General features: G+C 38.1%; 1 protein-coding gene across 1 annotated transcript in view; it reads left to right on the top strand.

Annotated features, from left to right (window-relative positions):
• Window positions 1–26,155, top strand: part of USH2A (usherin) — an 844,952-nt gene that overhangs the window by 595,266 nt on the left and 223,531 nt on the right. Inside the window, exons 42-44 of the mRNA XM_077157816.1 lie at window positions 6,183–6,517; window positions 7,400–7,522; window positions 20,331–20,494. Coding sequence (XP_077013931.1) covers window positions 6,183–6,517; window positions 7,400–7,522; window positions 20,331–20,494 — 622 coding nt within the window. The remainder of the gene's footprint in view (window positions 1–6,182; window positions 6,518–7,399; window positions 7,523–20,330; window positions 20,495–26,155) is intronic.

Here is a 26,155-nt window from a genome sequence, read left to right as displayed (position 1 = left end):
ATCTATCATTGTAGGTATCCATTGTTTTTTCTATCTGTTCTACTTTATCCTTCACTTCCATAAGTTCTGTGATTTTTTTTTTCAGTTTTTCTATTTCTTCTTTTTGTTCAGCCCATGTCTTCTTCATGTCCTCCCTCAATTTATCGATTTCATTTTTGAAGAGGTTTTCCATTTCTGTTCATATATTCAGCATTAGTTGTCTCAGATCTTGTATCTCATTTGAACTATTGGTTTGTTCCTTTGACTGGGCCATATTCTCAATCTTCTGAGCATGGACCATTATCTTCTGCTGCTGGCGTCTGGGCATTTAGTCAGATTTCCCTGGATGTCGGACCCAACAAGGTTGTAAGATTTTTCTGTGAAATCTCTGGGTTCTGTTTTTCTTATCCTCCCCAGTAGGTGGTGCTCGTGGCACACGTTTGTCGCACGTGTTTGGCGGGGATCCCCCCAGTCACCGTTCTCCACGGCCTGGGGATTTCTGATCCAATTCTCTCAGTTGATTCGGGGGGCCGTGCGTGGTGGGGGCGTCAGCCACCGCGGCTTGAGGGGACCCTGTGGCTCTTTTATTAATTCCCCTATTGGTGTTTGGTTGGACCCAGTCCCTGCCACTGTCGGAAATTCCCTCCTCTCCCTGGAGGGGTGCCGGTCGCCGGCCGCAGCGGGCCCGGGGAATTCGCCACCAGACCAGGAAGCCGCCCTCGGGGGAGGGCCACTGCGGCTTGGGTAGCCCTCTGATCCGAGACTCGTAGCCGGTCCAGGAAGCCGCCTGCAAAAGAGGGGCGCCGGCCGCCGCGGCTTGGGAAACTTGCCTCTCCGAGACTCTCAGCCGTCCTGGGAAGGAGGGAGGGAGGAGGTCCGGCCGCCACGGCTGCCGCTGCTCGGGGAGTCGCGCGCCGCTCGGGGATCTCACCGCAGCCGAGTCTGGCAGTCATACTAACCAGTCCAGACTGGGGTACACTGTGTGTCCATTCCCTGCTGTGGCCCCGGGAGCTGTTCTGCACTGTTTCTGTTCACCTGGAGCAACCTGTATGTTTTTATCAACAGAAGTAGGGGGAACCCAACTGGCAAAATTCAGCAGCATTACAAAACTTCAAAGTTAAGGTCAGGAAGAAAGTATTTAAGTATGATAAAGTCCGTTTACATGATGACTGCACCGAAGCCCTGAATGAAACTGAGGACTAACAGCAAATATAGCTTAGAGATAACTAAGCTTTATAACTGTAATGCAGCAAGACGCTTCTTTCATGTTGCTAGCACGAGCCTCTGAGCGCTGATGCCCCCATGACAGGCTCACCTTCTCAGACTGAAGCAGAATGAAGAGAGTGGCTTGCTGGTCACAGCCCCTGTGACTTAGAGCTCTCGCTCTGTGCACAGCAGTGAAGCCACACCTTGGCATACACACCTTGAGGAACAAGCCCACCACCGGCAGCTTTACTCCCAGGTGGGCCATTAGAATCACCCATCTGCAGATTCAGTCCTAAACTAAAGAAAACTTCATCATTCTCACAGTACCTGAAGATGGACCGGTTCCTGATGTCTGCCCTAATTCGAACCACGATAAACAAAACCTTATGAAATCTTTGCACAGAGAATATAAAATAATAATGACGATGAATGTCTATTGAGTTCATAGTATATTCCAAGCACTGCTGTCATTTCATCCTTATCATCCACATTTCACGGAGAGTACAAATGCTATTTGAGAAATTTAGTAACTTGCCTAAAATGACGTAAAGAGTAAGAATTGGGATTCACACCCAGCAGTGTGTTTCCTAGGGCCCTCTCTTCTCGGTTCCTTTACTCTGTCTCAAGGGAAGATACACTATGTTCTTATATGGAAAGATTTAATTCCATAGCAAAATTGATCCTTCCAAACTTTGCATATAAACATTATTTTCTTTTGTTTTATTTCAAATTGGATAAAATGATTTTGCAGCATAAAGAGAAGACTAAATGTTCTAAAATATTCTAGAAAACAACAGAAGAAGAGTGAGGGAACACTTTTCCTTGTACTTAAATTTAACCTGAAGTCACTGAATTGGTATGACATTGACATGAAAATAGACAAATGGTTATTGGAAAGGACTAGAGAGTGCAGAGATGCAAGTGTATGTGGGAAGTTGACTTATTGTAGAAGTGGCATGTTATTTTACTGAGGAAGAATGATTTGCTTAAAAACTGATACTATTTTACCAGCAATCTATGTGAAAGAAAAAAAGATCCCTCCACATTATTTCATAACTAAATTCCAAATGGATTAAAAATGTTAATGTTAAAAAAAAAACAAAACAGAAATACAACAAGAAAATAAAGGAACATTTTTACATAACCTAAGGTGGGGGACCTCTTTCTCAGAAAAGATATTCAGTCACATTAAAGAAATGTTGGGGTGTACATATATATATATATAAAATAATTTGCTTTTTTTTTTTTTTTGGCAAAGCTTAAGATAACTTCCCTTAAGTTATGTATGAGGAGCTGTTTTAGTTTCCTGGGATGCTCAAGCAAAAACCGTGAAATGGGGCGGGCCTCGGTGGCTCAGCAGGCAGAGTTCTCGCCTGCCATGCTGGAGACCCGGGTTCAGTTCCCAGTGCCTGCCCATGCTAAAACTATATAAATAAATAAACATGAAATGGATTGGTTTTAAATCAACGGGAATTTACTAGGTTACACTTTTGACGCTGAAAGAAAGTCCAAATCAAGATGTCATCAAGGCAATGCTTTCTTCCCTAATGCTGACCTCCTGGGGCTGCTGGGGACCCTCGGCTCCTCTGTCACATAGCAAAGCGCACGCAGCATCTTCTGGTCTTTTCTCTCTTTGCTGAGTTCCATCGATGTCCAGCCTCTTGCTTCCTGTGGCTTTTTCTCTCTGTGTCTGAATTTCACTGCACTTACAAAGGACTCCAGTAACAGGATTAAGTCCCATCCCAACTGAGGTGGGCCTCATCAAAAAGTCCTATTTAAAATGAGTGTGCGCCCACGGGAATGGATCAAATTTAAGGACATGTTTTCCGGGGTACATACATTTTCACCACAGGAGCTTTGCCAGGGAGTTAGTTATCGAGAGGAATTGCTATATAGACAGATATTTCCACCTGCTCTTACCTGTGGTACATATGTATCATGTAATGATTAAGGAGTTTTAAAATTATATTATCTTATGTCTAGAAATGAAGGCAAGGATGATCTCTTCATTTTACAAGTGAGGACATAGAGGCTCAGAGATGTTATGTGCATTCCTCAGTCACAGAGCTCCAAGGGCATTGCCTGGGTCAAATGTGAGGGACATTTATTCTTTGTCCATTCAAGCTTCATGAATACCTTTATTCATAAAGTTCTTAAATAGAGTTTGAGTGGAGTTTAAAGAACGAAGTAATTAGGTTATGGCACTTGCATGTATTACTGTTTTCTGGAGTGAAACAATGAACCCATCTGCATGCTTAAGTTTTAGTTTAAAATAAGTATCTTTGGAGTGCACGGGTGGTTCAGTGGTAGAATGCTCGCCTTCCCACGTGGGAGACCTGGGTTCAATTCCCAGACCATGACCCTAAAAAAAAAGAAAAAGTATCTTTGAAGGTGAATTATTTAAGGCCACACTTTCAGGGATCAGAAAGAGTTGGCTAAAGGTTAGTGGTTCCTTAAGCAGCTAACCAACTACCTATCTGTCCTATTTCCAGAAAACGTATAACTACACAGAAAAATGGAAATCTAAACAATTGAGAACCACTCAATTAAAATAAATCATTATGGCAGGCAAGGCATCCCTGAAATGAACATTTTCTTTCCAGCCAGAAAATACAACTCTCTTTAAAAATTGTCAATGTAAAGTGGTAGTTTGAGAGAACACACTCTTTCTTATTCAGGCCAGGGTGAGTTTTACGGGATGCCACAATATTTCATAATCCCGCCTGTGTACAATGGATATATAGGACATATGAAATCAAGCTGACAAAGTTTTAACTTCATATGTTATGCCCACACTTTAGTGAACATGGTCTTTAGCAAACGAAAAGATAGAATCCAATATTTAGCTAACTGGCTCCTTACAAACCTTAGACGCATTTATTTTTAATAATGGCTCCAGGTTATTTTCAGATACCATTTCTGTTAGCCTATTGCCAGTAATGAAATGTCCTTCTCCACCTTGTTATAAAAGGTCGTTTTGTATATTCTTTCAAAAATTTTCTGTAGAATTATGAGTGCCTTATAACTTATTACTGTCAAAGAGATATATTTTCTAAGTCTGTAACTTTGTAAATGAGAAAAATAGTGAGTTTCTGGACAGAAATATTTATAGTAGAGAAAATAAGGGCTTTTAGGGTCTTCAAATGACTGTCTCCAGAGCCATTACTTCAATTCTCTTCATCTCTGCTGGTAGATACCTTATTCAAGGTTTATCTCATGAACGAGAGTTCCAGATCAATTCACCGTTAGCTCAGCAACCAGCAAAGATTCTCTCTCAAATTGACCTCCTTTCAAGCACTGCCAAATCTGACCTGAACTTTCAGAATATTCTGGTTCCAGAAGCAAGGAGGTGGTATATTACAAATCAGTCAGGTAGAGTTTAGCTGTGATAGCCCTTCCATTTTTCCATTTAGGTTAAAAACACAAGAAGCCCCTGAGCTTGACTTGAGTACTTTTTCCAAGTCCATGGAGGGTGTGGCCCTCCAAAACAAAAAGAAGGCTCTGTCTTCTTTATAACGTTTGCTTTTTAAAAATGTATTGGTCTTTTCTACAACCAGACAAATCTTTGGTGCTCATAAGGAATACATCTAAAACTTCTCTTCCTCACAGTACAGTGAGGAACTCTCCCAGGCGAGGTTTTCAAAATTAGTACTGACTCCAGACCATGTGGTAAAATTTGGGTCGATACTGGGACAGTGTTAATTATAAATTACCACAGTAGACATCAGGCAACTGCCTAAACGACATGGAGAGAACCCCTTTTGCTATCAATTATTAGAAAGAACACTCTTTGGAAAATTGCAGACCATATTCCTTCTGGAAGAAACTTTTCCTCTTTAATTTGAGACAGGAAATTTTGGTCAGTCCTTCTCTATTCTGATTTTTCTCTTACTCCTTTCTGACATTGATTTTGTATGAAGTTACAGATTGTAAATATTAATATATCATCTTGTGGAAATCTGTCCTTTAGTCTTCAATATAACTGTTTCCTAAATAAAAAAAAAATTTAATGGGCCATGACTCAACAATTACTTCTTGAACCCCACCTCTGTATGCCTCACACTAAATGAGTATACAATTTAGTCCCTGCCATCAAGAACCTTATAATCTATTGTGGAGATGAAATGTACACCCCCAAATTTAAGGAATGTTGCAAGACAACAATAAAAGAGACAAACCAGGATATCATATATAAAGGTGATTTTTTAATGGTCCATGCATATTTTTCTAGGATCCTTTTACCCCAAATAAATGTAGGTGTACTACCATGATACCCTTTGCAAATTTTAGCCAGAAAAGAGAGCAAATTTAGACATTATGATATTCCAAGATAAAATATTCATTTTCTTTTCTGGTGCTTAAAAACATGAGTTAGTTAAATAAGATCATCCTTTGATTTTTAAAAAAGGTTTCTATCTCTAATCTTTGCAAATGAGATGTGTTGTTTTTTGCTTTACTTGCTACTGTATGCAGAAGTGAGATTCAGGAAGTGAATTGTTTCTGCATCCTCAGAAAATTCAAATTATGACCCATCCCCCCATAAAAAAACTAGTGACCTATTTAAAGAGCACAGAACAATACAAAGCAAGGAGTTCTGAGGCTTCGTTTAATTGAGTTATAAACAAGAAAGCGATCAAATCTTGCGTCTGCCCTATTGATGCATGGGGACGTGTGAATTTTCCCCATGTGCTTGCTCTGTGTCCTTTAAAAACCCCACAGTGGCGAGGAATCACTAACGTGTGTACTGGTCTGGCAGTCCTAGAAAGTATCAAGACTAAATGCCAAACCCAGGACACAGCATCTCATTTAGTTCCCGGTGTACTGCTAATTGAGCCCAAACCATTCATTACTGTCTACTGAAAAGGGCTAAGTAGAAAGTAGGCATTTAGAAAATGACTTAACTGAACATAAGACAGAGCAAAATGCTAGGTTTTGTAAGCTTCAGTTGTTCTGTGCCTGTATCATGACACTGATTCTAAGTTTATCTTTTATTTCAGGTCACGTGGAAACCCCCTCTCATCCAGAATGGAGACATCCTTAGATATGAGGTCCGCATGCCTGACCCTCATAAGACTATAACCAACGTTACTTCCTCGGTGTTGAGTCAAATAATCACTCATCTGATTCCTTTCACTAATTATTCTGTCACCATTGTGGCTTGCTCAGGGGGTAACGGATACCTAGGAGGGTGCACAGAGAGTTTACCTACAAATGTTACCACCCTCTCCGCTCCACCTCAAGATGTCAGCCCATTGTCAGTGATTCCGCTAAGTGAGTCCTATGTTGGGATTTCTTGGCAGCCACCATCCAAGCCAAACGGACCAAATTTGAGGTAAGAGAAAACCACCATGCTTTTGGATTTTGCTAGGCACTTATCTCTCCAGAAAGGAGGAAGGGAGAATTTCACTGACATGAATGTACAATTATTTCCTTATTGTATATTCCCACACTCATGACTTGCACACAATTTCCTGTTGTGTCTTGAATGATGTGGGGCCATAAAAGTTCATTGAAGTAGAAGTACCATAATATTGTAAAGAATTAAACTCCTTGAAATAGCAATCACAAATTCTCTAAAAATTCTCTACGTAATCCTTTTCCTGATATTCAAACTATAGTTTTATTATATGTTAAGCAAACTTGATGTATGTTCTAAGTGATACATTTTTATAAATATGCCTTAAAATTCCAATGCTAACACAAAATTATTTGGCACATTGTTAGTGTCTGGAAACTTCTAAAGAATGTGGTCAGGGATATAGATAAGATGATGGAAGTGAGTTATGATTCTGAAATGGCTTTCCGACAACTGGAGCTTGACACTGAGCCAAGAATATGCAGTTGAAAATAGTATCATTGTTTATAAAGTTTTAATGGTAGCAGTCTGAGGGAATCATTAACTTTACAAGCATTTGGCATTTCTACTTTGTGTGAAGCTGGTGATAAAGTTTTGGCAAATCTGATGAAGTCATCTAAAACATCATAATTCTTGCCGATAATAACGGGAAATGTAGCTGATTTTTTCAAAATAACTGAATATGTAAAAGCTTTCATCAGAAAAATGTTTCTTTGAAAAAATTTGCAGCTGTAAACATGAGATGTTTTCTTTATGTTTCCATGCACACACCACCCATACGTGCCACAAAACAACCTGAATTTTGATAATAACATTAGTTGAGATAATTCCAATGTTCATGCTTGTCTTTTGCTTTAGATATGAGCTTCTGAGATGTAAAATCCAGCAACCACTTGCATCAAATCCCTCAGAAGATTTAAATCTGTGGCACAATATTTATTCAGGAACTCAGTGGTTTTATGAAGATAAGGGTCTTAGCAGGTGAGATTACAAAACCTATAAAAACAAATGCTGGCATTTAGGTTTGGGAATGTTGAATGGTTCAAAGTATCTTAGCGTCTTCATTGTGTGAGCATATTATCAGTTATGCAATAAAACATGTTTGGTTATTATCTGTGGCATTAATCATAGAACTGCAACAGTCAGCATACTTACCACTTGCCACCCTAACTGCAAGCTTAAAATAAGCCTTTTGAAGTCAAGCTTTAAGATGTTTGAGCCTTAACCTATTGCCTTTGTCATAGCACTGCGCTGTTCAGACATGAAAACTTAAAAGAGGCTTTTGGAAATAGTCCACATATGCAAAATTGGGGAAATTCCTGGACACTGGTAAAATGCATGCAACTTTTAGGAAGTAACTGATTATAGATCATTGATTCAATCCACAAAAGTTATTTAGTAAACAGGTTTGGGACTTGGAAGAATTCAATCTAGAATTCAACAAAATCAAGAAATGGGAAATAGGCATTATCAGAAAAAAAGTACTCAGTGCACAGGAGAGTTCAGGGTTCTGGATTCTGTTTTACCTGTGGTGAAGAACTAGCTTTGTGACCTTAGGCAAGGTAACTTCTCTGGACTTCACATCTTTGTCTATGAAGTAAGGAGATGGGATGGGATAAATGGCTTCTAAACCTTGATGGGTCCAAGCAACTAAACACATTTCAAGAAATGTTATTATTTTATGAAAATTTTTCAGACATGTTTTTCAATAGCTTTTCAATCAGGCTGGTTCTTTTTTTTTTTTTAGAACTATTACAGTTTAGAATTATATTCTGAAGCCTGTTTATAACTCTAGCCTTGTCTCCCCCACCCCCCTTTGCCTGCCTTGGGAATTTGTTCCAGCTGCCTTTGCATTACATTCAGCACCTGTAAGATGCAACACTCACTCACTCACTGTAGTGGTTTGAAGCTGTATGTACCCCAGGAAAACATGCCCTTAAAGTTAATCCATTCCTCTGGGTGTAGACCCAATTAAGTAGGACCTTTTGATGGGGCTACTTTTGTAAGGGTGTGACCCACATCATTCAGGATGGGTCTGAAATCTATTACTGGAGTCTTTTGCAAGAGAATCAAATTCTGACAAAGAGCAAAAAAAGCTACAGAAACAAGAAGCTGAAATCAACGTAATTGAGAAGAGATGGGAGAGACCAGCAGCTACCTCCTTGTGCCTTACTGTGATGAGGACTTGACTTGGACATTTTCACAGCCTTAAATTGTAAGCTAATAAATTCCCACTGTTTCTGTCAACTCATTTCATGGCCTCTGCTTTTAGTAGCCTAGGAAATTAGAACACTCCGCTTCTCCCCATTGCTGCCATTTCCCATTATCTAACTAGTTCACTGTCCAAGTCTTACCCTAGAAGTTTCTTCCTCCAAAAAGCCCTCCCTGATGCCTCTCTTCCTGGTCTGAATTAGGTGTCCCTTGTACATATTTCCATAGCCTATCCTTCACATAGTATAATGTACAAGCCTGGCTACTTGATGGGAAACCCCATTATTATATTGTCAGATCCAAGATGGGACAGGAGCTTTGTGTTTAAACCCTTGTATCTTCCGTCTCTAGCAGAGTGCCTGGCGCGTAGTTGGTCCTCAGGTATTTGTTGAATGAAAGCATATGTTAACTCAATAAAGGTTAGCTTAATTAATTTCTTGGAGACTTAGGGACATTGCCTATAACTTTTTTGTCTTTTAGGAATGGGTAAAACTAAGGAAAATTCCCCTGCCCATCTTGAAGGGTAGTGGTGGGAAAACGTTATAGATATTCTAAGGTTCTTGGAAGGAGACAGCATATAAATATAAGCAGGCATTAGAATGAAGCATATAAAATTGCCATTTTTACAAGTCAAAGTTATTAGCAAATATTTATTGTTAACCTTAAATTATCATGGTTGTTGTACTATGTCCAACTCTTCTTGATTCATTATTTGCTTATTTCAGCATCCCTATGTAATTATCACTTCAGCTGAAGAAATTCATTAATTCAGCAATTTCTTTTTGCCTACTATATGCCAAGCAATGCGATAAGGAATGAAAAGTGAACATAGCATAGGCCTTGCCCTCAAAGAACTTATGGTCTAGTGGTGGGGGTAGCGCACACACACACACACATATGCACACACAATTACACAAATTAAGTGCCAGCCTCACAATTACCTACAGAGTCAGCAGCTCTGTCCAAGGAAATAGTATGGGAAAGTAACTTCTTACGTCCTGTGAACTCTGAATACCTTACAAATAGCACTATTCCAAAAAAAAAGAACTAGAAGCTGACTATTTAACATTACTGAATTTGTTTTTTTGCCATCAGATGTTTGTAAGAAACACAGAAAAGGTTCTGGGAAGCTAATTATGTGGGTGGTCCATTTAACCAGGGGCAGTGATCTTTTCTCTCCAATGTCTGATGTGAGCGTGTGTAACTGACAGCTTCCCTGATAAGGTAGTGACCGCAGCCCACCTCCCCACTTCCCAGATGCGCAGTGTAGGAACTGCCTGGGGTTTCTGGGCCCTGTGAGGACAGTCTGCTGTTGACTGGGGAAATTGCCTTCTTTGTTGACACTAATCATACTAATAAGAAGAGAAATGAGAAGCCTGCTCTACTTGTTCATAGTGTCCACAATGCTTAAAGGATTTCATTTTATTTGATCCTCCTTATAACTCTAGGAGGTAATATTTTCCTATGCCATAGAAGAAGCTAAACCCTATTTAAAAATTAGGAACGAAGCCAAATATCTCTTATTGTATTTTTAGTGATTTATTTAGAGACTTTTAACCAGAGGTCCAAATTTAAGATTTAAGAAAAGAGGGTTAAATCCCCACAAATTAAATTGAAACATGAGTTGACATAAGCATACCAATGACAGCTCCTAGAATACAGTGCACATATGACAAAATTGCACTGAGGTGATATTTCGACTAGTACGATAATGCTGAATGTCAAGGTATTTATTATTATTATTATTATTATATTTTGCTGCTGGGCTAGCAAATACTTTTTGGGGACATTCACATAACTGTTATGTGCCATGTAACCAGGTTGAGGTTTATATCATTGAGGTTTAAATTCAGATGATTCTAGTAGTTATTTGTTCCTTTTTATCTACATTTACAAAGCAGAATATTGAGCCAATTATCCAGATAATTTAAGTCAAACCAAAAGCATTTCTTTTAACACTCAAAATAAGTAGTACAAGTATTCACATTTTGAGATTTTTTTTTTTCTAGCTCTCTATAAGTCCAAAAAAAAGCTAGGGGCCCTTTCAGCCCAAGGCAGATGGGACTGGGGGGGGGGGGGGGGGCATCTCACAAATTTGAGAAAGCGGGAAAATGATTAGCCTGCTAGAGGGCTCTGTGCCCTGCATCCATTTTTTTCCATTAAAAGAAAGTGGCCCTGTTTGGTCAGATGCTTTCGTTGTCCATCTGGGCAGGAGCCAAGGCTCACCATCCCTGCTGGCAGCTACTGAGTGGGCTTTCAAACTGCAGTGCAAAGGGGAGAAGTGGGGTTTTCTTCCCCCACCCCACACTCAGAGATGTACCTGCCCCTTAGGAGCAACCCCAGGGGGAGGGGAGGGGAGAGGTGGTGGGGAAGGGCATGTTTATTCGAATTCTAATGCCTTGAAAAGGATTTTGTGATTTTCTATTCTCCCCAGATGCCACCATTCCCTATTTCCATCTTAACTTACATCTATATAAATAAAGGGAACATTGAAGTGTTTCTTCGCCTCTTGACTTGACATCACCATAGCTACGTCTAGAATCAGCTTCTAAATGAAATGCCTTTTGATTAAAAAAAATAAAATGACCTTAAAATTCACTGGGCATCCCCCTATGAAGGTATTTATGTTATAGTAAATATAAACAGGAGTCAATTTCTCTGCTCAAGTGGTCTCCTTTGGTTAGATATGTGTTTATAATATGCAGAGAACCATACCAATTTAATTATATTCTGAAATTGTCATTATATTCTTAAATTCAAATGATTCTAGCAGTTATGTGCCCCTTTTTATCTACATTTACAAAGCAGACTATTGAGCCAATTATCCAGATAATTTAAGTCAAACAAAAATACTCCTGCTTTACTCTTAACATTATCTGAGATAAGGACAATTTTTGCCTGGGTTGCACAGCTGATCGCTTCCTCATTGAATTTTGTCCTGCCCACGCTGACACGCAGACTCAGTGTTAACTGTAGGTTCATATTGCTTGTCAGTTTTCTAACTTTTCTTCCTTAGTAATTCTGTACAAAGTGGCCAAGTTACGGTTGTTGGGGGAGCCATAACTTTGGATTTCCTGACATTTTCATCACTTGGGGAATCTGGTGAACGTGCCGCTTGTCGCCTGGTGCTGTGGACGTGAATCGGGCAGTGTTTAACGAGAGGGCAGCGGTCTCCTTAACGTTACTTGTCCGTCTGTCCTTACAATTGCAGCACCTGACACTGCCTGGGTTCCCAAGTGAGCCAGTCAAACTGCTGAGAGCACCTTCACAGCAGGTCCTCCTTTTTGTTCCAGATTTAAAGAACAGGGCATAAGAAATAATAGGATTATGAAACATATTGTAGAAACCGGTTTTACGGTGATTACTTAGATTTTTTTTTTTTAATATGCCTATGGATAAGTTAACTAACATATCCATTTTAGGTGGTTAAGATTTCCGTATGTCAATTGTAAAAATATTTGTATCTTCATATTTTCCTGAAATTAGGAAAAGATTTAGTAACATAGGCCATTACCATAGCAATGCAGATATTTGTAAGAGCTTTCTACCTGATATTTTGAGAACATTCATAGTTTTGGCAAGCCGATCAAAAAATGCTATCTAAGTTAGTTTTTAATACTTTGAATTTAAGAACTTTGCTATCTGAATATGTAGATTTTTTCCCTGTTGCCTTAATTTAAAATTGGTTTATGAAACTTACTGCACAAGCACAGGCTTTACAATGATTATATGGATACTTTATTTAAATATGCCTATGGTAAGCTAACTAAGCTATCCATTGTTGGTGGTTCTAAGTATATTGTTTGTTTTCTTAAATAAAGAATATGTAAAAAAATTTTTTTTTTTAAATAAGTACACACACCCCCAAAAAAAGAAATAATGGGATTTTTTTTTTCTATTTTAAGGAAAATATTGACTTGGAGATTGTACTCATTTAGCTGTCTTTTATTTTACAAAGTGAGATATGTTCCATCTCCTATTAATTTCATATGTAAAATTTCAAGTATTTCATTTGCAGTGGCAGTTTGAATATTGATTTCCATGTGATTCCTCAAAAAAAAAAAAAAAGAATTTGCTAATTGTATTAACTTGAAGGGAAAGCATTTGAAATTATTGGATTTTCATCTTATTTTCAAAGGAAGGATCGGTTATGTTTGTTTAAATGTAAATGCTTAAGCTAAATATATCATAAAATATAAGTTTAGTCTTACTGACATAAATTCTAATATGTATTTTTAAACCTTCTAAAAGGAAATTATTTCTAGCCTGGAAAGATGGCTTCATTTCCGGGAGATAATATTTGAAGCAATATAACTCAGTCCCTCTTTTTAGTAGTGAGATTAAACGTTCACAGATGGTATTTTCTCCTTTGCTAACGTGGAAACGCTAGGTCAGTTCTATGTTACATGTTCCTAAAATATAAAAATCTCCAAAGAGTAGCTATTAACAAGTTAACATGAATACATGGAGGGGAGGAAGACTTTTGTCTCATGACTACCAAGTTATTATTTTTATTCTAAATTCCAAAATGTGAGTAAAAGTTAGGTCTGTGACTGAAAGGCTTATTTTGTCAACATTAGCATGCAATGTAATGTATACTCTTAGCAATGTAGTTAATTTAATATTAATGAAAATGTATCATTTCCAATTTATATTAAATTGATTCTAATTTGTAAAAAATTGAAATTTTTTTCAGTGCTCTGAATTTACCACATGCCATCTTTTTCTAAATGCCATTGCATTCTACTTTCCGTCATGAGAAATGAGCCTCTAACTATGGAAGGTGCATTTTGTCATAGAAATTTTTGTAAGCTAGTGTTTTCTTCAGAAAAAAAGTCTACAAGAAATGAGTGAGGACAAATTGGAAGAAGCTGCTTAATGAGTAAGGAGTTTTACTTTGGAATGATGACAAAGTTTTGGAACTAGATAGAGGTAGTAGTTGCACAATATTGCAAATGTACAAATGCCACTGAATTATTCACTTTAAAATGGCTGTTTTTATGGTTTTTAATTTTTCCTAAACAATTATTTTTTAAATTTTTATAAAAACTAAAAAATCTAGGCCACCCCCACCCCACCCAACCCCCAATGCTGACAAATAGTATAGAAAAGGTAGAAATTATAGCAAAATTATTTTAGGTATTTTTTTCTCCAGCATAAATAGAAATGGATGCAGAAGCATGCCAGATGCAACCTTCATTCAAAATCTAAAATATATCATATTATAAAAACTTTCAAGTAATCCTCATTGTTCTTTGGTGGTAATTAGCAGGTGAAAGGACCCAGGAAAATTATGTTCTTGAACTAAATCCATTCCAGTGGGTATGAACTTATAGAGTAGATGGGACTTTTGATTAGGTTACTTCAGATAGGGCATGGCCCAGGGTGGATCTTAACCCTCTTCCTGTAGTCCTTTATAAACAGGATTGAAGGCAGAGAGAAAGAGGCAGAAACTGAGAGGAAGCCACTGGAGCCAGAAGCTGGAAGCAAGGAAACCCGGAAGAGAAGGGAGAGACCAGCAGATGCTGCTGCGTTGATAGAAATGTGGACTCTGAAGACACTTCTGATAAAGCCTTAGACAGAAATGAGGCATGTGTCATTACAGACTGGAAGGAAGACGAGCCCTTGTTTTAAAATGGCAGATAATCTGGCAAAATTGACTAGTGGCTTTGGCTGGAAGGCAGATTTTAAAAGCTGTGAATTTGGATATTTAGCAGAAGAGATCTCCAAATTAAATGTGGATGATACCTTCTTCCTGAACACAAGCTGCCAGCAATCTGTGACCCTGGACTCCTCTATCAGATGGCAAATGTTCTAGTTTGCTAGCTGCCAGAATGCAAGATACCAGAAACAGAATGGCTTTTAAAAAGGGGAATTTAACACATTGCAAGTTTACAGTTCTAAGGCTGAGAAAATGTCCCAATTAAAACAAGTCTATAGAAATGTCCAATCAAAGGCATCCATCCTGGAAAGAAATCTTGGTTCTTGAAGGCCAATGAAGTTTACAGTTTCTCTCTCAAGTGGAAGGGTAATGAGTATATGATGGCAATGGGCCTAATTTTTTTTCAGAAATTTTAGGTTATTATTAGTTAGACGGTATTGTCCATTTCCTATCAGTAATCAACATTAAGATCCATCTAAGAAAGGAGTATACATAGAGGGCGGGCCGCGGTGGCTCAGCGGGCAAAGTGCTTGCCTGCTATGCCGGAGGACCACGGTTCGATTCCCGGCCCCAGCCCATGTAACGAAAACGGAGAAACAAAATACAATAAAACAAGAAAATGTTTAAAAGATGTTTCCCTTTCTTCCTCTCTTCCTTCCTTCTATCCTTCCTTCCTTCTCTCTGTCTTTCCTTTAAAAAAAAAAAAAAAAAAAAAAAAAAAAAAAAGAAAGGAGTATACATAGAGGGAGTAGAAAAAGTACTTTAAGCAAACCAATACATTCTTTTTAGAATTATTTAATTGATGATGTTTTGATTTGGACATTTTCATGGCCTTAGAAACTATAAACTTAAAATTCTCATTGTTAAAAGTCAGCCCATTTTTGGTATACTGTATTTCGGCAGCTTAGCAGACCAAAACACTCTCTCATTTCCAATACAAAAGACTTCAGTAGCAATAATTATGCCTAAGTGTCACCCCCAGAGAGCCTCTTTTGTTACTCAGATGTGGCCTCCCTCTCTAAGCCAACTTGGCAGGTGAACTCACCGCCCTCCCCTTTCCATGGAACTTGACTCCCAAGGATGAAAATCTCCCTTGGCAACTTGGGACCTGACTCCCTGGTATAAGCAAGGTCCCAGAATCATTGGAATGAGAAAGAGTTCCTGACCAAAAAGGGAAAGAGAGAAATGAGACAAAATAAAGTTTCGGTGGCGGAGAGATTTTAAGTAGAATTAGGAGGTTGTCCTGGAGGTTATTCTTATACATTATATAAATATCTCTTTTAGTTTATGGTGTATTGTAGTGACTAGAGGGGAGTATCTGAAACTGTTGAACTGTGTTCCAGTAGCCTTGATTCTTGAAGGTTGTTTAATTATATAGCTTTCACAGTGTGACTGTGATTGTGAAAACGTGTGTCTGATGTCTGATGTTCCTTTTATCCAGGGTATGGACAGATGAGTTAAAAAAAAAAACAAAAAAAAAAAAAAAAACAAGGTCAAACACAGATAAATAGTAATAAAAGGTAAAAATTGGGTTGATTGAAATATTGTGGGTCAATGAGAGGGGGGGAAGAGGTATGGGATGTATGAGTTCTTTTTCTTTTCCTTTTTATTTCTTTTTCTGGAGTGATGCAAATGTTCTAAAAGTGATCGTGGTAGAGAATACACAACTATGTGATGATACCATGAGCCACTGGTTGTATAATGTGGTTGGACTGTATGTGTATGGGTATTTCTCAATAAAAATATATATTCTTTAAATCTGCAGTAGCATTTCAGAAACAGCAAAGAAGAGGTGAAAGAAAAACTTACCTACCATCAATGGAGACTTTAAACAACTACAGATATAAACCACGGAAAAAAAGTTTTATTTGTTCAATTATTTTTTCATTTCCACAAAGGAATTGAGGGAGTAACAAATCATATGACATAATAGATTTCTCAAATCCCTACTCATATGGTGTTGTACGTAAGCCTGCTATGAATTGCAGTGGACATAAGGCAGCAGTGGAAGAAGCCACTGAGTAGCTTGGATTTTCAGCATAATTTATATTGGTGACAGTACTGACACATGAGTTCTTTTGGAACATCAATAAAACTGACACATTTTTTAATTCTGATGAAAATAACCTCAGGCATTCTGCAGCTATACTCAAGAATTTTATTGGTTCTCAGAACCACTGGACACAACTTCACTTGTCACCAAAGCCTAGCCTCAATGCTACCTTCTCTGTGAGGTCTTCTGTGGCTGCGTCAGGTTACCCTAGAATGGCTTTCTGATATGTGTTTTAAAGAAAGAATAAATGAATGTATACTTTCAGATGTTTTTATTTTAAAACATATTTCTGCAAAACTTATATGCACTGTGGTTCCTGGAGGACAGGAATCATGTTCATTGTATTTACCACCTGGTACATAGTAAGCACTCAATAAATATTAAAGAAGGAATGAAGTGGTAGCGTATCAAACATGAAAGAGCAATATAATTCATTTTCAATAAGTTTTAAATTTTCAGCGGGGATCATTTCTCTGTTGAAGAGAGAAAGGGTATGTCACTAAGCTAAAAGCTTACATAAGCAAATTGAACATTGTGAGACTGAATGCTTTAGTAACTATGAAACATCTGTTAATTCATTTATAAAATTATTTATCCAGTAAATAAGCAGATTAAAAACTCTTTCATATAAAAATAATCTAGTTTTGAATTCATTTGATTGATAACAGCTGAACCTTGAAATAGGAATAATCCATAAGTAAGATTTTAATATGTATTATCTTTACATGCAAAATATCATAATCGTACCTGTATACTACAAAATTGACCATTTGGTAGTGGGAATGAGGAGAGTAGTCACAAATGAATTAATCATTTAGTGGAAAACTATTGAAATTGTCTGGTATCCCTAAATTGACCTACAAACAATTGGTTTTACTGGCTGAAGCATAGACCCAATATAAGCATTTATATATTTTGCAAATTTCAAAAGTTGTTCCCTACAGAGTTTGAAATGGTATATTTTTCAAGACATGTCTGAGGACCACAATTAATATTTAGGAAAGAAATTCATTGAGATTCATTACTTTGGCAATGAGTATATGATGACAACGGGCCTAACATTTTTTTTCAGAAGTTTTATGCTATTATTAGTTAGAGGGTATTGTCCATTTCCTATCAGTAATCACCATTAAGATCCATCTAAGAAAGGAGTATAAATAGAGGGAGTAGAAAAAGTACTTTAAGCAAACAGTACACTCTTTTTAGATGTGAAGTGGTGAAATGCAAACTTGTATATGTGGACATACGAGAAGCAATATACATTCATGGACTTAAAGAGGATGTTCAGATGCAGTGAAAGCAGTAAATGTTAGTATTTCACCTAAGAAAATTTAAAAGAATTCAAAGTATTATTACCTTAAAAGTTTAACTTAAAAATGAACATTAAAGAAATTGCAAAGGATGAATGTATACCATAAAATGAAACAATTAAATAAAATGACAAATAAATAATAAATAGTGCAATTAATTTTATATTGGAAATGAGGAAACCCGAGGCTCAGCTAGCCCTAACGATTTGTATAAGCTTAGGCGAACCCACTTAACTTCTTAGGATCTTGGTTGTCTTACCTGTAAAATATAGTAGATATTTTATTATTTGAAGCAGATAAACTCTAAAGCCATCTCTTACTCCAACACTCTAATACCACCTTGAAAACAAGTTTTTCAATACTTCTGTCTGTGTGGCCTACTTATACTGTACAGGCATAAATTGTGCATTTTCCCATGCCTGAATCATAATGAAATCCCTTAAAGTACTGCAGTAAGAATTAAGGCCCCCAATTAACCATTTTAGTGTCACCTGCTGTTAATTACACTTGGAGAAAAGAACCACAAGAAGCAGTTTCAAGTTATAAAGACTATTGAATGTATAACGTAGACATGTTAAAGAAAATCCAAATATTGCAGGAGAGATTAGGCATTCAGAATTTAGCAAAAATTGTTTAAACCATTTTACAGAGGAAAACACAATTATAAGTATTTTACCCAGAGAGATAGCTAATGAGGCTCAGGCCTCTGGGTCAGTCCCCATGTGAGCCATTAGGTTCATTTCATTCCATTGTCACAGACTTGCCAACCCCTTAACCCTGCTCGCCATCCTTCAAATTCATTCTAGTGGTCACAGAGGAAATTTGGTGAGACTGGATGTGTAAGCAAAAACGTATCCCCACTACTAGAAAAACAACTCGGAGATCAAGCCCCAGGGATGTGACATCATCCAAGTACAGAGAGACCAGATTTTTAATGTGACTGTTGCTATTAATATCATCACCATCATCATCATCATTATATTGGCAATACAGAAAAATGGTTAAAAGAGCAAGCTCTGAAGATCAGACCTTCTCGGTTTAAATCCCAAGTCTCTCACTAATTAAGTCTGCCACTAGACAAGTTATTTAAGTTCTTTAAGCTGTATCTTACTTATTTTCAAAAGAGGAATTATTCATTGTACCTTATAGGGCTGTTGTGAGGCGTGAACGAGCCGAGCGAATACATCTAGAACAATGCCTGAGACCCATTAAGCACTCAAGTGCTGACTATTATTATCATCTTTGAGTTGTCATGGTCCTATAACTACTTAGTACTTGCTACAAAGCATACAAAGAAGAAAGAGAGACAGAGAGAGAGAAAGAGACAGAGTAGGGAGGAGTGAGATGAAAAGAGGTGGTAAAACAGATGAAGAGCTGATGCTTGTGTTTATTTAGGGGAAATAAAGGGCTTCACAAAGTCATTAGTTCCCATGGCTCCAATAGCAGGGTAACATCCTTGAATGTTGCGAAGGCTGCACCCCACAAAAAAATGTCTTTGGGCCATAGGAGAAGCCAGATGAGGCAAGCAGAGTTCTACATAGGAGGTAGCAAAATGACCTGAGAATTTCTTCCCTTTCTTTCTTGAAAGATGTCCTTGATGAAGTATTAAACCTGATAGAGGTGATGATGTTCTGAGACTGACCTGTTTTCCCTGAATCATAGATGCCTGGGGTTTGGGCGTGGGTTGCCACAATGTATCTACAAGATTCTCACTATAACTTACTGTCTTTTCCAAGCCTGACTGTGCCTATAAATAGCCTTTTCCTATTCAGGCTCTTTTGAACCAAACAAAGCAAGCAGGGCAGTCTTCTCCCTGAAAGAGCCAAAAGAGATGAAGGGATGGCTTTCCTTTGCAATTGATTTAATATATGAGTTGGCAAGTCCTCATCATATCACATCGCCACATCCAGGTTTCCCTTTTTGCAAAGCAATTCAGTTTCCACTGTATTGACTCAAATAAATATGTTCATGCTATGGCAAAGCAAAGCTCACTGTAGCAGAACTCTCAGGGGGAGAATGTAGTACACTTTGGTCACAGTTACGACTTAATTTAGGTTTTTATCTGCCTGCCAATGAGATTATGGGAAAGAAGCAGAGGTGTAGAAAGAAAACGGTGATGCAGGATTCTGATATTTGAAAATGGATGAGTTTCCCAAAAAGAGAGCATAAAACTCCCTGGATCAAATTCAGATAGAAAGCTGGCCAGTTGCCAGATTTGTAATTGCTTCTTGAATTGAGCTGTAATCCTTGCCACTTCTGAAAACAATAAGAAGGAGAAAATGATAAACCACATTTGTTTTAAATAGCAGTGTTTGCTTAGCATTCCTCACAAAATATTTTTTCTGACACTTTTGTTAAGGCTTGAGAAGGACAAAAGCAATACATATCATGTAGGGAGGGGAAAATCATGTATTATGTGGAGAAAAAAAGAAATTGTACATTTGGTAGGGAAAAAAAGAAATCTTGTATTTAATAAAGAAAAAGAAAGCGCATTCTTTGTCTTCTTTAAGGTAGAAATTAATGTGTGACTTTTTTTAAAAAACAACCTTTTAGATTTACAACATATGTGTATAAGCTGTTTGTACACAACAGCGTGGGTTTCACACCAAGCCAAGAAGCAACTGTGACGACGTTAGCTGGTCTTCCAGAGAGAGGGGCCAACTTGTCCCTGAGAGTTCTTAACCACACGGCCATGGATGTGGAATGGACTAAACCAAGTAAGTAACCTTCTCGTGTCTTTATGTCCTTTTAATGTATTAGTACCAGTCTTAGTTTTCCAGGGCTGCTAGAACACAGCACGGTGGATTTAAATGACAGGAATTTATTGTCTCACAGTTTCGGAGGTTGGAAGTGCAAGGTCAAGGTGTGGCAGGGTCATACTTGGCTGAAGTCTGTAGCGTCCTGGTGGTGTCTTGCCAGAAATCCCTAGCTCAGGTTCTGCCTCTGGCAAATGGTGATGTGTCTCCTCGTCTCTGATCACCAGGGTCTCTGTCTAGCTGTCTTCTCCCCACAAGGACTGTGTTCACACTAGATGAAGGCTCATGCTCATCCAATATGGATGGCCATTTCTTAACCAATAGAATCTTTGAACATTCTATTTGCAAATGAGTTCATTCACAGGAGCGGGGTTTAGGACTTGGACAAATCTTTACAGGAGATGCCATTAAACCCGTAACAGTCCCCAAACAAATTAAAAATGGATAACTGAACCCATTTAAAAAATAAAAAACTAATACAAAGCTGAAATCCCCCTGCTCTCTTCCAGTGGCAAAACATCTCTCCTACTCCTTCTGTCTTCCTGAACCTACTCTCCCTTCTCACATTCCTTTTGGGTTGGGAATGTAGTTTCTGTCACAACACACAGGTGTGGCAGAAATGTCCATGAACTCATTTGATACGGTGCAGTATTGTGTGCCTTCCTCCAAAAGCTCTGCCACATATCTGGTAACTCATCACATATTAAGTAAAACCTTTTAATAGGATCACAGTAATATGACAGATTCTTCAGAATAACTCATCTTCAACAGTGATTGCTCTAGTTTGCTAGCCGTTGGAATGCAATATAGCAGAAACAGAATGGCTTTTAAAAAGGGGAATTCAATAAGTCGCTAGTTCACAGTTCTAAGGCCGAGAAAATGTCCCAATTAAAACAAGTTGATAGAAATGTCCAATCTAAGGCATCCAGGGAGAGATACCTTGGTTCAAGAAGGCCAATGAAGTTCAGGATTTCTCTCTCAAGTGGAAAGGCATATGGTGAACACAGCCAGAGTTTCTCTCTCATCTGGAAAGGCACATGGTGAACACGGTCAGGCTTCCTCTCTCATCTGGAAGGGCACATGGCAAACACGGCGTCATCTGCTAGATTCTTCTCCTGGTTTCCTGTTTCATGAAGCTCCCTGGGAAGCGTTTTTCTTCCTCATCTCCAAAGGTCACTGGCTGGTGGACTCTGCTTCATGGTGCTACAGCATTCTCTGCTCTTCCCGAAACTCTCTCATTCTCCAAAATGTTTCCTCTTTTGTAGCACTCCAGAAACTAATCAAGATCTACCCAAATGGGTGGAGACAGGCCTCCTGCTAATCCAGTATAACAACCATTCTTGATTAAATCACATCTCCAGGGAGATGATCTGATTACAGTTTCAAACATACAATATTGAATGAGGATTATTCTGCCTTTGTGAAATGGGATTTAGATTAAAACATGGCTTTTCTAGAGGACATACATCTTTTCAAACCAGCACGGTGATTTAGAAAGAGTTCCAGCTTGATTCAGGAAAATGGAGCCTGGATATCTTCATTGGACTCACTTCAGTAATGCAGGGTCTGACCATGGCTGGGTTCAGACACAATTTTCAAGCAGTGGATCTAATATGTTCCTGAGACTCTAGAAAACACAGTAACTGAAATTCCAGTTGATACTTGATCGGTAGAATATTAACAGCTTCTCCATTAATTTGTAATGATCCATCTGACGATCAGGAAAAAAAAAAACAAAAACCTGAATCCACCATGGAAATGTGTGTTGTAACCATTTTTATGGGTATAACTCAAGATCTGGAAAACAGTTGAATCAAAAATTTTTAGAAAGTTGCCACATATTGAGAACTATCTGATTTAGAAAGGGCCAATTAAAATATTTTATTTTATGAAAGAGAAATCTGCCCATGAGCATAATAATCATTATGTAAGAATGATGTCTTATTACAATTGGTCAAACGATAGTAACCATTGATTTTCATCCAACCTTGAGTTTTGTTGCAGCAGCAGAGAGAAATGCCTCTATTTCATGTAGTTTGCTCCTATGCTATATGATATAAATTATGAATTAAAACTAGTGTTAGGTGACATTGATTATAAATTTAGAGTCAGTGCAGTGTATATTGATCTATGTCACTATTAAATAAACCATTTTTTACAAAAGTCTATCACTTCTAAGGTTATTGTAAGACTCCAGGTTTCAAATATCTGTGTTACCTGTATTGGGATCTCTTAAACCATTTTAATAGAAAAATATAAGTTAATTGATGCTTATGATGACTCTCTGGGGGAAAATATCAAGTCTTTGTGCGGAAATGAGTTTTTATGTATAGTATATTTTCACTTATCCTCTCTGCTCCAGTCTCACCACCTGGAGCAAAAGTCTATTTCTAGAGGTGAATGTTCTCCCCACCTCAGTTACATTTGAATACTCCTGTTAAGATCTCGCTGCTGAATTTTCACCAACATAGGTCCTTTATGTTATAATTGCATGCCTGAAGTAAGCTTGCTTATAAAAACTGACAAACGTAATAGATCTGAGGCAGCTCACTGAAGTTTCATTACCTTGGTAATCTGAACCTCTGACCTTCTGGAGGTAGGTAATGCAATCTACTGTTATTTCCATTCACAGATTAGAAATTTTTCAGATAACTATTTGTGAGTACAAAGGTTAACTTTCAAAAGAGGGCCATCTCTCCAAAAGCTTGTTGCATTATCATTTTCTTCCTTTGTGCAACCTGCTCTCCTAAGTAAATTAAGTTGACATTCCTCTCTGAAAGGGCCATCTACTTTTGGCAATTTTAATTTAAAATTTTTCTCTTTATTTATGAGGTAAAATCGGTACATAGGCACCAATATGCTAAAAGGCACAGAACTAAGTTTGAAAACACCTTGTTTGAGAGTCACATGAATACATTTATAATAATTGCTTGTTAAAAATTGCCATCCAAAAACCAAAAAAGATGTGCTTTTGCAAACATAATCTGTCTTCACTATGACCCTCCATGTTTACACATCATTTTGATAACAAAATGTTTCTGGCAAAATTTTACCAACTACAGAGTAACAGGGGATAAGTGAATTGAAACTCAAAATTTTTAGAAGGACCAGTTTTGAGTATTGGTATCATTTACATGATGTGATTTTTGGTAAAATCATGCACCTCCCCCCTCCATCCCTGTCAATAACCCCTGCATTTCTTCAATTTAATTTTTTTAGGGCAGATATTGCAAACTGGCAGCATATATGCCATATTTACCTACCCACACTCCATGCGTTGTTTTGCCTGCAATTTGCTGGTATTTAGCAATCAGAGTATTTCACATAAAGATGGTGATTTTTTTTAATTCGCATGAAAAATAAATGGTTGGGTAAAATTGTTCTTATGTTGTTGGAGGGAAAATATCAGCAGGCACTCAGCAGTGGCTGTCCCTTGAGGCAAATCACCCACTTGCAACCTGACCCAGTCCTTACCTTCCTGGTCCCCAGAGAGAGTTGAAGTTTTCCCTGAGTTATCTAGCAAAGTAAAATGCTTCTGCCTAAATGAAATACAGTAAAGTTAAATTATATTGGGGATAAAAATCACATTTTTATAGGAAGAGATACAAAAACACCTTCACTTAAATTATTCATGCCCTCCTCATAAAAGCCCTGTGACATAGAAATTGATGCTTAGTAACTTACCCAAAATTATAGTTAGTAAAGAGAAGTTCCCAAGCTAAAATTTAGGGCTCAGACATCAAATTTTCTACCACTTTTCATTAATTTAGCCTTAATGATTATTAGCACTTTAGCTGGAATGTTTTACTAAGATCTTTCCTGTATTCACTGATCACTCTAAAACTAAAAGGCAAAGTAAGAAAGTACCCACCAGGGAAAGCAGTGGAGAAGCAGAGCCTGTCCTGAGGCTGACTCTCTGAGAGGACGAGGCTAGTGACAGCCAGAAAAGAAAACGCTGGAGCTAGTGAGAGAAGGTATTAAAAGAGGAAATGAAAACTCCTACAAATGTTGCTCCCTTACAGTCTAAGAACCCACGCCAATCTTTGAATTTTCAGATCTTCAGTCATATGATCCTCCTTGTTTTCCTCCATTCTCCTTCCATCTTCCCTGTTTCTTTTTCTCTCCTCCCTCCCCTTCTTTTCTCCTGCCCTTCCTTCCATCCTTTCTACCTTCCACAAATATTTGTTTATCACTTTCTTTGTCCCCAACACTGAAAATACAAACACAAATGTCAAGATTCCTGTATTAGATCTCGATGAACTCCCTGGAAAATTCATAAAGTATGAGGGTGTCACCATTAAGAGAGTAAGTTTAAATCCACAGAAATAAATTTGCCTCCTCCTGATCTCATGATCAGAAATCACCAGATTTTGTACCTAGAATTTCTGACATTGTTTAAATTTATCTTGTGCAGGTGGCAATACATATAAATAAGTCCATCGCTTATCTCTTCATTGCTAGCTCACCTCCTCCCTCCACTCTCTTTCCCATCACTCCAGTTATCGAAGCAAATATACGACATCTGTACTTCTCACCATCTCATCTCCCCACCCTGTCATCTGTGCATCTGTTGTAATTTGACCTTCTTCCCCTGGAAATAACCCAAATGGTTCTCCTGAAGTCATGAATTATCACTGTGCTGGTTTAAAAGGATGTATGCCCCCTAGAAAAGCTATGTTTTAATCAAAATCCCATTTCATAAAGGTAAAATAATCCCTATTCAATACTTATGTTTGAAACTGTAATCAGATCATCTCCCTGGATGATGTGATTTAGTCAAGATTGGTTGTTAAACTGGATTAGGTGACGACATGTCTCCACCCATTTGGGTGGGTCTTGATCAGTTTATTGGAGCCCTGTAAAAGAGGAAACGTTTTGGAGAGTGGGAGATTCAGAGAGAGCAGAACGACATAGCCATGAGAAGCAGAGTCCACCAGCCAACGACCTTTGTAGATGAAGAAGGAAAACACCTCCCAGGGAGCTTCATGAAACAGGAAGCCAGGAGAAGAAGCTAGCAGATGATGCTGTGTTCACCATGTGCCCTTCCAGATGAGAAAGAAACTCTGACTGTGTTCACCATGTGCCCTTAGACTTAAGAGAGAAACCCTGAACTTCATTGGCCTTCTTGAACCAAGGTATCTTTCCCTGGATGCCTTAGATTGGGCATTTCTATAGACTTACTTTAATTGGGACATTTTCTAGGCCTTAGAACTGTAAAGTAGCAACTCATTAAACTCCCCTTTTAAAAAGCCATTCCGTTTCTGGTATATGGCATTCCGGCAGCTAGCAAACTAGAACAATCACCAAATCACCCAATCCAGTGCTCTCTTCCCAGTGCTGACAGGCCATCTCTCCATGCAGTTGGCTCTATAAACAAACCCCTCCTGTCCGAGACCCTTCCCTATGGATATTTACTCTCCTCCTACCTCAGACTACTCCTTCTCATCCTCCCTGGGCTCCTCTCAAGTTTTTCCTGTCTTCCCTTTCTACCCCATTTCTCCCCTGTTGGTGATTCCATCTATTCCCAAGATTTCAAATTCTCCTTGCCAGAAAAATGACAAATATGTATGAGGCCATGTGAAGAAGTGGTTCTAAGACTAGGCTTTGCAATCAGGGAGACTT

The sequence above is a fragment of the Tamandua tetradactyla genome, chromosome 4 (genome assembly GCF_023851605.1).
Source record: "Tamandua tetradactyla isolate mTamTet1 chromosome 4, mTamTet1.pri, whole genome shotgun sequence".
Classification (NCBI taxonomy): domain Eukaryota; kingdom Metazoa; phylum Chordata; class Mammalia; order Pilosa; family Myrmecophagidae; genus Tamandua; species Tamandua tetradactyla.
This window is presented reverse-complemented; position numbering and strand designations above follow the sequence as displayed.